The following is a 15,817-nucleotide window of genomic DNA, read 5'->3' as shown; positions in this document are numbered from 1 at the left end:
CAAAGGAAAAGGTGATTTCAGGTACACAAGGTAACAGATTTGCTGACAACACCATTTGAAAACCACTCATTCCTTCCAAAACAGTACAGGTGCCCACACTGTAAAACACTTGTGCATGTACTGGGTCATACTGTGAACAATACAGAGTCAGAGTCACTCCTGGCTGTGCAGTAAGATGTAAGCAAACATCTGGGGGTATGTGTATAAAATTGACAAATATATTTTGATTACTAATGTATCAATTCTGTAATCAAGGGAACTCACAAACTATTTTATTGAAATAATAAAAACTAGTTTAGGATGTATACTTTCCTGACCAGCACTTCAAACTTGCCCCCTAAATGTTTTAATATGAGCAAATTGAACACATTTGGCAAATTGTTAATGCAAAGGCTGTTCAGTGAAGTCAAGCTGCTCAGATACAATCTCCACTGCCCACAACCTTTTTATTTTTAATCACAAAACTTCCAGAACAACTATTTTGTTCCTTTAATTCCCTGAAGGCAGACTGATTTAAAAGTAGCATTCATGTCCTATTTCCATACTAAATCTGAGCTTGTTGAAACACTGTATTTAAAACAACACATCGCCTTTTCTGTCTGTGTCCAACATATCCACACGAAAAACAGCTTTGATGACCATAAGAAAGCTCAGCATCCTGTACAACAGCTCAGGTTCTGGTAGTTGCCCTTCCCACAAACTTTAACAGCAAGACTGAAGAGTTTTGTGACAGCTATGACCAAAAAGTAATACTGAGCCTGATCTGTGACTTCCAGGCTGGTTCCTATCTCACAACTCCAATGAGGTTCAGACAAAGCAACAACAAAAGAGCATTGGTGAGTCTGTTGTGTTTTGAAAAGTAATTTTCAAACTTTCTGAAGTGCTGGAGATCTCCTTGTGTTTATTAAGGTTTCCATTCAGCAGGGCACTTAGCAAAAACAACCCCCTTTACAGACTTAATTTGAAGTCAACACTCTCTACTGAATTGTCTCCTTCCTTGTACACAGTATACACAGGACTCCATATAATTCAAAGCAAATATATATCCCCATCTCAAGATTGGGCAATTTCCATTTTCTCTCATTTCAAAGCAAGGAGAAATCTTCTCTCCTACATTAACTGGTGTTAACGTAGGAGAGAAATCTTCACATTAACTGGTGAAGTAACTAACACTCAGCTGTCCCTTTAGACCTCTTTCCATTCCATAGGGCACTTGCAGAATCAATAAAAAAGGCCCCACTGGCTCATGTTCAGATTGCCAGTGACCAGGACCCCCAGGTCCCTTTCTGCAGCCCTGCCTTCCAGCAAGTCATTCCCCAGTCTGTACACAGAGCCAGGATTGCCCCATCCCAGGTGCAGAATCCAGCACTTGCCCTTGTTAAACTTTGTGCAGTTGGTGATTGCCCAGTCCTCCCATTTGTCGAGGTCTCTCTGCAGGGCCTCTCTGCTCTGGAGGGAGTCAACAGCTTCTCCCAATTTAGTATCTTCGGCAAACTTACTTGGTGTCCCTTTGAATCCTGCACCCCAGTGGTTAATGAAGATGTTGAAGAGAGCTGGGCTGAGGATGGAGCCCTGCAGAACCCCACTGGTGACCAGATCCCAGCCTGATGTCACCCCATTCACTGTAACCCTTTGTGCCTGACCTGTGAGCCAGCTGCTCACCCATCACTGAGCATGGTTATCCAGCTGGGTGCTGGACATTTGGTCTGGAGGGTACTGTGAGAGACAGCACCAAAAGTTTTGCTTTTGAAGTCCAAAAAGATCACATCACATCTACTGGCTTTCCTAGATCAACTAGGTGGGCTACCCTGCCATAGAAGGGTTTTCAAGCAGGACTTCTCCCTCATGAAGCTGTTCTGGCTGTGACCAATGACAAACACAGCACTTTTTTTTCCCATTAGCACCAAACATTTGGCCCAGTAAAACCATCCACACTTTCAAAAAGAGAAAATACAATTTAACTTTCTCTAATGGCAAAATAATTTTACTGTGTACACTGTCAGTAATGACAAGTGGTACATCTGTACTGCAGCCATGATATTCTTCATTTCTATTTTCCTAATCCAACAAGAAATTCACTAGCAAAGAAAAGTTAAATAGTTCTAGAAATGATTAAAATTAGCACAAGAACATGACCATCCAAAGGGCTAGTCTGTTGTTGTTACACCCTCATGCCACTTGTGGATGCATGTAAGAAGGAACAGTCCCAATTTTAGAATAAAAATCTGCTTCATTTGTGCCAGCTCCCTCTTCCCTTGGCAATTTCCTTTATTTTCAGGACCTCAGTTGGCCTCATGTGACAACTGGGTTTCATTTTACTGCACATAGTACCAGGACATTCTGTAATTTTCTCCTCTTTTGATAACGGAAGTTAATTTTAGCTGATCAGATTTGTATGTGGTCTGCATACAAGCAGATATAAGATAATTTCAAATAAAATCTTGGGAAATCCTGTTTCTCTTGAACTATAAACAGCCACTCAAGTATTTAAAAAACCAAACAAAAAGCTAAAAGCTTATTCTTCACAATCATAAGCTCTTGCAACATGACAGATTTAGACACAGAGTTAACATTTTATAACTTATTTATTTCCTACAATAACCTCAGACTTATTTTTCTGATGAAAATAAAATCTTAATGGAAAAAGTAAACAACTCAGAAAACATTTAAGAAAGGTTTACTTGCAGACAAGAGAAGCTGAGCATATGCATTTTGAGTTTTATTCACTACGAATACTGAATTAAGCCAGTTATTTGTTTAATCCATGTAATAAATGTTCAAACTTGCAATATTCTACATTTCTTTCTTGAAGAATTGGAAGTAATACAGTTTAGACATTTAACCCCATAGCATTAACATGGACTTCAAATGTAACAAGAGCTCCTTGAAGACTCTTCTTCACAATATATATGCTCTCCCCTCAGGTTTACAAATCATTTGCATAATTTTCCCATGAAGTGCTGACTCAAGCTGAGAAACTGAAGCTTTGGGATGGAAAAAGGGCAGGAGCATGTAAACCCAAGCGCTCTTGACCTGATCACCATGGCTGTTGATCTCAGTACCAGGTACCACTAGTAGCACCTTATCCTCAACTCACTTAGGAGCTCACAAGTTGCAGTCCAAGGCCATGGATCTGGCAGTGCACCTGGCAAAATTAGGTATTCCCACTGCATCCATCAACAATCTTGTTTAAATAGAGGAAGGCAACTACACAGCCATATAATATCAGCATTTAAGGGGAGGATGGCCCAAGCAGTGGCATTGATGGCTGTGAGTGAGAGATGATCTGCTTTGCTTCCAGTGTGACAAACTGGCATCTCCTGCAGCACAGCTCTTCAGAAGCACCAACACCCCAGAAGGACAAATCCCACCATCCAGACTACCTGCTCTCCCCTAGGGACCATGGTAGAAAGAAGAATAATCTTTACTTAGGACACTTTTGAAAACAAAAACTAACATTACAGGGATACAAGAAAACATGAGAATTTGGCAGTAGATATGGTGGGAGAGAAATTGCTTTCACCACATCATTCTTGTCTTCAGACACCAATTGTTTTCCTAAACCCCACTTAACCCCTAACAGAGGAGAATTGCAACATGCCCCTTCAAATCTGGTCATCAGCAGCAGCACTATATATTGTGCATGTTGATCTGGGGACATAGATGGGCTTCTCATTTTATTTACACTCAAAGGTGTTGAATTAACAGTCAAATTGCCAATGCTAGGATCACAAAAATTTATTTTAATCATCCATAATTAGCTTACATCTGAAGATTTCTGTTGCTTTGGTTGCATCTCAATATTTTTTAGTGTATTTTTTGGTTGCATCTCAATATTTTTTAGTGTACAACTGCATCTGTAATAGGGTCAAACAAACAATACTCTTTCCTCCCATCCAGGCAATTACCCATTTCCATTTCAGCACCAGGAGGTTTCCAGGAAGAGAGGACAGTAGAAAGGAACGTATCTGAATTTTTCCAGAGACTGTTAAGGCTCTTTTCTTTATTTGGTTTGGTTTGGTTTTGCTTGGGATTTGGGGGTTTAGGGGGATTTCTTTTAAGCTACACAGAAAAATGTACCCATTGATGTAACAGAGGCATAGCTCCAATCAGGCAATGCAAACATAAATGAAGATTGTAACATGACTAAGATTCCTACAGAAAATATAAGCTAAAATTTCTTGAAAATATATCTCTCTATTTGAAGATTGCTGTTTGACATGTGTAAATCTAAGAGATATAAAAATATAAATATTTCCTATTTTCTTCAAAGGGGAAGCAAAATGGGAGGAGACCTACTCTACCTACATAAGGACTCCTCCAGGAAAAAAGCATACACAACACAGTCTGGATTTGGAGTTGAACCTACTGCACAGGGATTCCCACAGGAAGATGGCAGCTCTACACCTGCACCATCTCTGCTCAGCCCACGCTTCCCTAAGCACTGGCCTGGAGAAAGAGAGCCCAGCTAAGCAGGGACTCATGGCTCTCTTCCACCTACTGAGCAGTTCCAAATGGTCCATCTGCATGGGAGCTCACAGGCCAGATCCAGCTTCAGGATGATTCCCCCGCCCACTGCTCTCTCTGCTGTGGCCTTGAGCTGCAGCAGAGGTAGGAAGGAAGGAGAAATGACAAGGCCATGACTGCTTTGTAGCTTTTAGCTATTTAACCACAAAGAAGGGATTGTCACTCGATCAATCAAGAAGCTGACAAACCTTTCCCCAAACCGGCCTTCAATCCACAGCACAGAAAATCTGTGCTTTCCTATTGAGGATGCAAACTTACATCCACTGCTACCACACCAATGAAAATGTTCTCTGTCAGCAGTAAAAGGAAGGATGGGAGAGACACATGGAATTAATGCCCTGAACAGGAAGAGTGAAAAGATGACAATTACCTGGATGAGAAAAATAACTAGATAAACAACACTCATAGCTAAGGAATTTCCTGCCTGCTTCCCTGTTCCCAAAGGAATCCAAAGTGGAACCACAGGATGGAAGGTAAAAAGCCCTGTAAGCTCTGTTCCTCTGGCCACTCCAGACAGATTACATTCTACATAATTGTGGATGGTTTGGTCTTGTTGTTTTGTTTGTTTTTAAAGAAATCTATTCTCTTATACACTTGTGTCAGAGTATCTTTCCCATAAAACATTTTTTGCATTTAGACTGTTGATAGTAAAGGTCATTAAATGAAGCTGGAATTTAGAAAAAGACAAACCCACTAATGGTAGCAAACAGCTCAGGAATTGCTTAAAGCTGGAAGTGCACCTGGGCAAAATACCACTGTACACTTGTCCTGTTTTTATTACATTCACACATACTTGCTTTTGGCCACTATAAGGCATTTTTGGGGCTTACAGCTGTGGTATGACCTAGCACAGCTGAGCATGCATGTTTTCTAAAGTGACAAGAAATAAAGCTTGATTGCACAAGCAAAGCACTTTTAAGTATAGACAGCCTCAGTAATTAGGACTTCCAAACCTGTTTCCTCAGACAGCATTTTGAAATAGCCAAGAACATTTCAGAGAAAAATAAGGTATGCCTATTAACTAATTTTTAAGTAATTGACTGATTACTGTACCTAGATTCAGCTGTAAGAGAAGCACACTGCTAACAACAGGGATGTAGAGCAGCACCATTTGTAATTGTGGTCTCCACAGCTTGAGGCATATACCACTTAAGTTAACAGAACTTTCATTAATTCAATATAGGAAGTGACCATTTCTGCACTATAATTAGCTAAAACATCAGGCTTCAACTGCTCCATTTCAGGCTACTTTCTTTCATCAGTTACATATTTTTCTAATGCATTTAACTTGGTCACAGACATTTAAATTTCACCTTAGGAATACACCTTCCCATTGCCTTCATAGCTCTCTGTCCTACACTCTTCAGAACTATTGCTCATCCACTCCTTTCCTACATTATTTTGGATAATTTTGCCCTGATAAATCTGAAGAGGACTGAAAAAAAAATCCTACAACCTGAGGTACAGCATTTTTGCAGACTTTCTTCAGAGGCACAAAGCAATGAAATTATTAGAAGTATGTCCACTCACACATCTGGTAAGGCACTATTAGAAGTGCAAAAACCAATCAATTTGAACAGGAGTTCAAGACTGAGAGCTTTCACCAGAGATTTTAAATTTCTTCTTTCTTGCCTTGTTTGCTTATTTACAGATAAATGACTTTTTAAAAATTATTCGTATTTGCATCTCTAAAATGTTTACCCTTGAAACACACTCCAACACTTTGGCAGGTATTGTTTTACTTATAATTTAAGAATAAACAGCCATAAAGAATTCCTTGAGGAGGACAGTTCATTTACCTCAGTAGCTTCCTCTTCTTGGCAGACTCGGCGGGGGCTCTGGGGGCCCTTCCCGCCTGCTTCCCTGGGGTGCGGAGAAGGGCCTGTGCTGACCTCAGCCACTCGCTGGCCGGTCGTGCTGTGACATCCCCCGTGTCCCCTCCTGACCCTGGCTGTAATCCCTTACTGGATCCTGGAGTGGTGGTGGCCAGGGTGGCCTCTCCTTCTCCCAGGCTGTCGTTATCGGAGGAGTACTCAGATATTTCTGTCGAAATTGCCTAAACGAATAAAGAGAAAAAGCTGTTTGAACAGAATGCTAGTGAGGGGGTATAGCTTTATGTAGGCAGGTTTATGTTACCCAGTGACCCACAAATGGAATGCCAATTTATTACCTGGACAACTCCACTGTAAATGCATGTTAATCTTTTGTCAGTCAACATCAGCTCCTGAATAAAAGGATCATCTCTTGAGGGACAACTGAGATGAGAAACATTTAGGTTTTTTTAATAACTAGGTCTAGAGAATTAGGCTAATGTTTTTATCTAAGGCAAGTTTTGAGGGAAGCAGAGAGAGGCTAACGAGTGACAGGGATCATGACTGACAGCTGAAAGAAAGAGAGCTTTTATATTGGGATTCAAGCAAACAGGAAAGTCAGCTTCCATAGTCTGAATGGAAGGAAGAAACACACGCCTCTACTGACAGCTTGTAGCTGGCAACAAGTTCGTAACCTTTTGTTAAAACATGATTTTGAACACTCTAAAGCAGGCCTTCATCCATATCCAGCAGGCCTACAGCTTCCCAGGAAGGTTTCAAAAGTTGAGCATAAGTTGTTGGGCTGTCTCTAGGTAGCTCCAAGGAAGATGGATCACTGGTCAGCAGTCAGGGCTGGGAGCCAGCAGGGCTGGAGTTCAGCCCCACGGAACCTCACTGGAGCTCTTCTACCAGAAGATCATAAGACACAATGAGCTCATCCCACTGAGGGTTGAGAGGGCAGAAAAAACAACTCTGTAGAGACATGGAAGGGTGAGAAGAGGGCTGGGGGGGAAAATTCACCTGCTTTGGCTGAGCTTATTTTACTCCCCTCTAGGGCTCCTGCAGAAGCAGGTTAAGGCTACTGGGTTGGCTCCCTAAGGTGAGCTGTGCACAGCTGCTACATGCATTATGTTCTGTTGACCCAGTGTTTCTTAAAGTACTGAGTATTGAGCAAAAATACTTGGAAAGTGACATTTTACCAAGTACAGAACAAAATGATCTAAACCACTGAAATAGGCAGAGGACTAAGAAACATGAGCTGGGCTCAGTCTTCAGGAGCTAGTTGAAAAAAACCCAAAACAACCAAACCAACACTGTCTTCAGGTTCTGGTGGGGCAGTGACAGTCCTGTCACTGGGACCAGAAGCACTAGGCCAGCTCAAGTAAACTGGCATAAAACTGTAGACAAGACGAGTTAAGTTACTCAGACTGATCTTGAAAGAACCAAAACCCCAAACACAAAACATTAACTTTGCATTATCAGTGGGAAACTGGGAAACCCCATAGGCTGACATTGCTCCAGAGCATGCTGCCTCAATCACAGAAAAAAATTACCCCATTCCTCTGGTAAAATGCAGTAAGTAGTGCTCCACACAGGTTGTCTGACAACTGGCTCAGATAAATACTTGAAAGGCAAAAGGGGAAAGGGAGGGAAATTGCAGCATTCACTAAATTCGCTGTTCCATGTTATTAATTAGTGTAATCATCTGAAAACAGCATTTCTCAACTGTGCACAAAAATAAGTCCAGCTCTTGCCAGTTCTCTGATACATTTTTCACGTAAATGCCGAGACACTGTGTTCATGTTCTGAGAGCTTACCTAAGTACTCTGGAAATTGGAAGGACCTTTTAAAGTTATCCAGAGAAGTAGAATAGCTAAAAGAATGTAATTAATATCAGTCTGCTTTAAACACAACACAGTCAACATCTGTCCCTTGGCAACAATATTTCTCTGAAAACAAACTCCTTCCATATTGGAAATGAGCCAGAAATAAAAGATTTCAAAGACTCTGAAAGCAGTAAGCAAGCACTTCATTCTTAAAACACCATTCCAATGCACTCAGTTGCTTTAGGAATGCTTTAATTTTTCTCAAATAGCTGTGATATCCACTGCACCTAAAAAAAGGATTTGAACCTGAAGTTCTTGGAGCAAGTGAAATGCAAATGAGAAAAGCCCTTGGGAAGTGCTTTAAATTAAGCATGTTTTAATCCCACTGACTGTTTGAGCGTTAAGAAGCTTTCCTAACTAAAGATTGTCTAATAAATAATTTCTGCCAATATTTATTGCTGTATACTTGTTTAGACTGAACTTCCCCAAGGAAACTGTACTTTGGAGTTTTTGTTTTGTTTACTTGTTAGTGGTTTTTTGTTGTTGATGGTTTTTTAATTGGTCAGTTGGAAATTTTTCTTAAAAGAGGAAACTCTAAAAATGCAGAAGAAAAACAAAGAACAAAAACTTAGCCTTCCAATTCTGTACATTTTTTTAACTGTAGCCATGATCAGAATTCTAGTCTAAAGAGAAAAATATTTTCAAAACACACACCAAACATTATTTTTCAAGTATCCAGTAAACAAGGTGGCAGGCCTACCAAAAATAGGGTGGGAAAAGCTGGCAAAAAAAAAATATTTATTTGATTTACTTTAAAACAATCACTGATAAATAGTGAAGAAATTCTTCATTTTTAATCAATATCTTAAAAATCACAAAGAATTTTTAAGCGTTTTGTTGCTATTTTGTTGATTTTTTTAAATAATATCCCCAACAATATCATTTGAGTTTCAGAAGAGCACCACTGCTAAGCACAAAGAATTGCCAAATTTAACTGTTTTTTCACAAGGCTTATTATTTTGAAATACAGTAATTTTGGTTGCAGTGGCTGAGAGTACAATGCTTCCCACCACACACAGGCTCAGTTTCCCCACCTAATTTCTTCCTCTGACCCCTGATCCCAATGTAATCATCCCGATACAGGGGATTTTCATGACTGTCTCCCATATACCCCAATACCTCCAAATACTTAGTAGTAGACTGTTCTCTAAGATATACCTATATTTCCAATGATGGCCTCTCCACAACACCCTCTCTATACCATGTAAGCCACTTGTCCATATCCAGGGGCTGACTGAAAAAAAAAAAAAATCAGTGCTTGACCTCAATCTTCATCACTAAAACAATAAACATAGTTCATTTTGTTTGATTTCAAAATAAATCTATTTTCTCTGTGACTGTGTCATCTGAAAAGCTATAAATGCTCCCCTTTTATGGCTCTTTCTTTTAAGAGAAAATGACAAGTATAAACATACAGATTGTTGCATGTCTTTCTGTCAAGATTCGATTACAGGAAAGCAAAGAAGTCATTGAGTACTGTATTGGAGCATCCAGGACCTAATATTTTAAGGTTAAGCATTTTAAAATCAAAATGCATCAAAAAAGAAAGAGCTCTCAAGATTGATTAATGAATGATATATTTTTGACAGCACTCACAGGTACTAGTTAACAAAGAGGATGGTACACATGTAAAAATAAACCAAAATGAGAAACAGCAAATACCTTCCCAACTAAGCAGCTAATATTGCTAAAGCACGTATATTTGCCTGTATCAATCTGCATTCGCTAAGAACAAAACAATACCAAAAAACAAACCACAGAAACTCTAAAATCCTAGCCCAAATTGTTCAAACACAAAACTCTTGGCTTCAGTGGAATGAAGATGGCATTCCACAAGCACATAGATTTTGCACACACGCAGCACAGAAGATACCATGCTATTACTTCTGTGACTAACTACTCCCTCCCTCATCCTCAAGAGATTTGCTCCAGCTACCCCTTGCTTCACCTTGAACACCCTGTGAGTTCTCTGGCAGTACCTTGGCAATGTGCACAGTGTTTGCTTCTAAAAGGCCTGAAAAAAATCACCTTTTCACTTCAATAGTGATGGAAGCAAGTAATGGAAATACTTGGAAGCAAGTATTTGATGTGTTAAATAAGCACTTGATATTTCTTATCAATAAAATAGCAGTAAGTTAACACGAGAAGTGTTACATTTCCATTTGAAATTTCCAGCTTTAACATAGAAGTCAGAACCTTACAAAGCTTTTTGTACAAAAAGAAAGTTAACAGATCAATCCTATTAAAATAAATAATAAATCTGTATTTTTTAAAAAAGGCTTTCAGACAGTGATTGCTAATCAGAGGCAAGGTGATGAGCAGTTGTGTGGGTTTTTATCTCCCTTGTCTCTTCTCCCAAGATTCATCACTCAGTGATTTCTGCAGAAAAACATCAGTGTCCACACCCCACCTTCGTCACTATTAAACACTTTCATTTGTTCAGCTGCACACACTCAGTTAATATTGTAAATATTTCCCAGTAGATATGAAGATACTTTGCATTAAGATTCTCAATAAGAGTTCACAGATACTATGAACAAGTTTATCAGCTGAAACTAAGATACTTGAGCATGCTGCAGTATGTCTTAGAGACAACAAATGGGTATCAAATTCTATATAGATATTGATATAACTTCTTGCAGATGAAGGTCACTTAGTCTGTCACTTCCTTCCCTAAATAATATAAGTTTCTTACCTCCTATTACCCTACCACAGCCTAGCTCAAATGGCAGAATTAAGAGGGTTTCTCAGAGCACCCTTAGGGAACCAGGCTTTCTCAAGGTCACGGAGCCAAGTTATGTCAGAAACAGAAAAAGTATTTCAGAGTTTCAGGCTCTGATCACTGTACACACAGAGTAAAATTAATCTTGTGGCATCTCCTTCCTGCTTGTCCATTCACGTATCTTTGCCTCTGGTTCTGGAAGCTTTTTCTCTTACCCCTTGCCTGTTCTTTCATGGACTATCTTCTTCCCTTTTGTGATTCCCTCATGATTTTCAGACTTGATCTGCAATCCCCCTACCTGCCCTCCCATGACAGTTCTCAGGATGGTGGAAGCTGACCAGTACTAACAGTATGACCAGTATTAACAAACACGGTGAACTCAGGTAACTATCCTACTGCTTTTTCTTTTATCCAGTCTGCCATGCATTTGCACTGCAGGTACTTTGCTGTCATGCATGCAAAAGGATTCAAATGCAGCCAATTTCTACCCCAGGCAGCTGGTTATGGGTTCTAAGGAGACTTTGTATCTTGCGTGGTACTCTGTAAAAAACAAGAGTGAGCAGAAAAGCCACTGGATTTAGCACAATGAATATTCACAAGCATAAATCATCAGTGCAGTATGTCAAAGGCCCAGGCTATGCTAATGAATGCTCGAAGCTAACTCCACCAGAAGCTGGCTTGCAGGATTACAGGGAGTAGGGTAAAGGTAAAAGAAAAGAAGTTTTCCCTTAATTAATCAACACAAAATTAATTCAAGCATTGTGCACACAGATAGTAGAGGATATTATTCAGCTCTATATGGATAATTAAAGATACAAAGGATTTAAAGCTTGCAGTTCTCTTCGAAGCTCTCTGTTTTCTGAAGCTTTAACTGAGGCACTGAAGTCTATGCCAAATATACTTTCCTAGTAGCTAGAGAAATAATTTGGTATACTAATCTTGGTAAACTAGCTACTTCCACTCTAGAGGGATAAAATTTAAATATTCCTTCATACAAGAAACTTTATGTTGAAGTGCAGAGTTAGGCATGTGCAACTCTGTGGGTGACACCAAGCCTTCTTCTCATGGAATAACCACAGGAACAGCACGCAAAAATACAAGATTAGGTAGCAGTGCGTGGGCAGAGATAATCGTATGAAAAAAAGAACAATGAAAGACATAAATCACTAATAAGGTATTTTTGGACTTGCAAGCCCAAACTGACACAGCAGATTAACTGAAATTTTGTATCTGGAACAACCACCCAGTGTTATTACAGAGACAGCACATATTTAAAATGGATCTCAGATAATGCCTGGTTGTTTAGCCAAGTACTGCATTCCTCCCCAGCACACGCACTCAGACCATCTGATCTGTCCTAAATATTTATCAGTGGTGTTGGTTCAGTGCACTAGGAAATGACATGTCCTGCTCCACACACATTAGCACTTTGTGGCTGCCATTACACGAAACAGAGCCATGTGCTCCTCAAGCACCGGGACAGCCACCTCGAGCACTTCTCTGGGATTCTCCAAGAGCGAGCACCACCGAGCTTCTCTCTCCCTGCTTGGCCACCACTAAACTTCAGCGACATCTCCCTTCACACAGACATGGGAATCATTTCTGCTGTCTCCCAGCTGCCACCACCCCAGGGCTGGAATGCAGTAGTTATTAGCACACAAAATCATTTATGCCGAGTAGCAAAGAAGAATGTGGTATCTACTTGAATATGGAGGAGAAGTGTAGGCAGCAACACTGTAATTATTCAAAGCAGAATTTGGTCACAGACTGCACCCTCATCTCCTCTTTAATGGTGTTTTGAGACCTTTAAACAAGTGGTTAGGACTTCTCTTCTATGACTAATCAAAAAGGAGTCACTGCATCCAGCAGCCCAGAGCTTCCTATCGTAAAGGAAATTGATTCATGACTATCTCTTGAGGAAGCAGGTCAGCTACCAACCCTTACACACCACTGCTGGGCTTCCCTTTGAAGAGCTCCTGGGGAAGTCTTACCCATGTCTGACACCATTTATTCTACAAGCCCTGTCAAAATACAGCTGCATTAGCCACTGTCTTAAAAGGTAACCCCAAAAGTAGGATTCAATCCAAAGGAAAAATACCAGTAGCTGTTATCAAAAGAAAAGCAAATGGGACAGTTTCAGAGATGCTTTCATACACGGAAGGAGTTGAAAGGGCTTTCATGGAACTCTGCAGAAATTAATGGAATGGTATGGCTGCTGTCAGATCCAAGAGCCAATTATCTGATGCTGGGCTTCCTGCATCATTTTTGAAACCAAGAAAAGTTGTAGAGGGACAGGAAAACTCCCTCTTCCACTTCACAGGGTGAGGAAGTTGAAGCACAGTATATAAGCCCACAAAATGGTGGTTTATATCACACATGAAATAATAATTAACAAAATAAATAACTTGTATCATCATTTATCAGTTCCCATATCTTGTTTAGATCATACTGCCTTGAAGTGGAAAATGAGGTGACGATTATGCTTGCATGCAGTATGTTTGGCTGTGCATTCTTTTTTGTCAGGGGAGAGGTGTGTGTTTTTGTTTGGTTTGAGCTCTCTCACACACAATCCTGTACACATACACCACTGGCAGGCAGTATCCTGCATGTAGCACTAATCATCGCTAATGTAGGAAACGAGAACTGAAAAAATAACATCAAAATAAGATTTTGCACAGAAACACAAAAATCAACATGAAAATCTGATCTTCAAAAGAAGAACTTTGGGAGAAGAGTAATTAAAATTACAACAAACCAGATTTTTTATAGACTTAATGCAAAGATGGTATTTACTGACTTTTTTTTTTTTTAAAGCCAAGTAAAGAATGCACAAGTGGTAAGAAAGATGAAATCGAAGCCGTAACTTCTAATCCTGAGCAGAAACCTCAGCTTTCACAAGGCAAACAGGTTAAGCAGGCTATACCTCTGGAGATCCATCCACAAGCTGTTCCAGCCTGCCTCTCCCAGAACAGGTTGTTCTGAGGCATGGATCAGCCGACCGAAACAGGTGAGGCTCTCGTCTCAGCCCAAGTGCCTTTTTACACAAAATCGGCCCGCAAAGCAAGAAGCACTATTTCTTTCTGAGGGTGCTCTGTAGATGTAGAATTAAATAGTAATCCCTAAGGTAAGGCTGAACAAAACTGTTGTCTGCTGTGCACAAGGACAGGAAAGAATAATAGGGGATAGTGAGCTAGTAAAGTGAAAAATGAGCACAAAACAAAATCACTCAACATTAGTTAAGGGTCACTGACTTGTACTCTGTAAAGTATAGACCCTGCTGTGATCTTGGCATCTGTAGCATTTGCACTGCAATTGCATCTCTTAAAAGCATCATTTTAGTAGATTAGTTGACTTCTTTATCATTAAGAATTCAATCTATTGCTTCCTAATATTTTCTCAGTACCACTGATCTCACCATTAGTCTGTAATCAGCTACCAGCTGATTAATACCCAGCTTCTAACAGACCAAATAATGCTGAAAAATGTTAACATGGACAACCTACAAGCACTTTTCCTACTTTGTCTAATGTTTTTTTTATCATACAAGGACATCTTCCTTTTTCTCTCAGGGAAAATGACTGGCTGTTAGAGACAGTTTGGACAATCTGTGCACACTGCTAGCCAATGTTACATTCAAGTGAATTACCATAACCCTTGCTCTCCATTCCCTTCTTCAAAAAAAAAGAGGGGAAGGGGGAGACGCCACTTCACGTGTTGCATCTTGCAAACTATTCAGGGACAGAACCAGGTCTCCTCTCATGCAACTGCATATTATCCCACGCAGTTGAGCTCTCATCTTGATAAGGATCCTCCAGATGACAGAGACACAGGCTTTCAAATATAAATACCTGACTCTGATAGGGCATGCAGATAATTACATCATTTCGCACAGAAGCCTCAACATTATACACTGAAGTCTGGGCACACAGGAAAATTGTAGTCAGCTTATAATACCACTTAAACGGGGTTTCGTTCTTGACACAGAAATAGTTACTTTCATGTTTCCAAGGAACAGATGTTATCACACGGTTTGATAACCTACTTTCACATTCTTTGTTTATAGTTATTCACTCAGTTTCATTTATTAAAGTGAGTGGATCCGTGCCATGAAACTTCAGTTTTATTGTCTCTGGTTTAGGTGATGTTATGGTAATCATCCCGGTTAAAGCTTGGCTGTAACAAGAGGGCTCAACTGAAAGGCATGATTAAAAGCCAAATTATTATTTATGAACTAAATCCTAAAGCACCTAGACTAAACACCTGCAGGATTCAATAGGTACTGTTAAAGGAGGAAATACATTTCCATCTTCAAGCAACTGTTTTGTTTTAACCTAAGCCTTCAGGGAGAACAAATACTTGCAATGGGAGGTAATAACTTTTACTACACAAACAGATATAACTCTGGGAAGGCAGACAAGCATTTAGCACTAAGGCCATCCGTAGGTCTCAAAAGTTTGGTGTTTCTTTCTCCAAACAGATCGTTTGGCCTAAGCAAATTAAATATTTCCTTATAAAATTGCTTCTCTCATTTTACCCAATACAATTATGAATTTTATAACTATCTTGCAGGCTTTAAAAAAAGCTGTTTCTAAAACAGAAAATGCTTCTCACAGTAATGTCACTGTATAGATAGATCAGAGAACAGTCAAAGACTTTCAAATCTTTCTTATTATGTATTCTTTCCAAAAGTAGATGATAACTGCAAGCATGTTATTTTTGAGATTAAAGGAAGCAATTCCAGAATAATCAGCTAAATGAGGGATTGCACACAGGTATTCAGGAAAGCAAAAATTAATCACACCGATTGATCTCTTTGTTTGATCTGCAGCTTCCTGTGAAAACCCTCAGAAAAGCACTTATCATAAAAGGAA

At 39.7% G+C, this 15,817-nt stretch overlaps 1 protein-coding gene across 9 annotated transcripts in view; it reads right to left on the bottom strand.

The window, feature by feature from the left end:
• Window positions 1–15,817, bottom strand: part of SPIDR (scaffold protein involved in DNA repair) — a 196,027-nt gene that overhangs the window by 137,388 nt on the left and 42,822 nt on the right. For all 9 annotated transcript variants that reach the window (XR_009488378.1, XM_059860323.1, XM_059860305.1 and 6 more), the window contains one exon: window positions 6,327–6,583. Coding sequence is in view for 8 of the 9 variants with exons in the window: in XM_059860323.1 (XP_059716306.1) it covers window positions 6,327–6,583 (257 nt within the window). In the remaining variant the exon portion in view is untranslated. The remainder of the gene's footprint in view (window positions 1–6,326; window positions 6,584–15,817) is intronic.

This window comes from Haemorhous mexicanus, chromosome 1, assembly GCF_027477595.1.
Source record: "Haemorhous mexicanus isolate bHaeMex1 chromosome 1, bHaeMex1.pri, whole genome shotgun sequence".
NCBI classification, from domain to species: domain Eukaryota; kingdom Metazoa; phylum Chordata; class Aves; order Passeriformes; family Fringillidae; genus Haemorhous; species Haemorhous mexicanus.
This window is presented reverse-complemented; position numbering and strand designations above follow the sequence as displayed.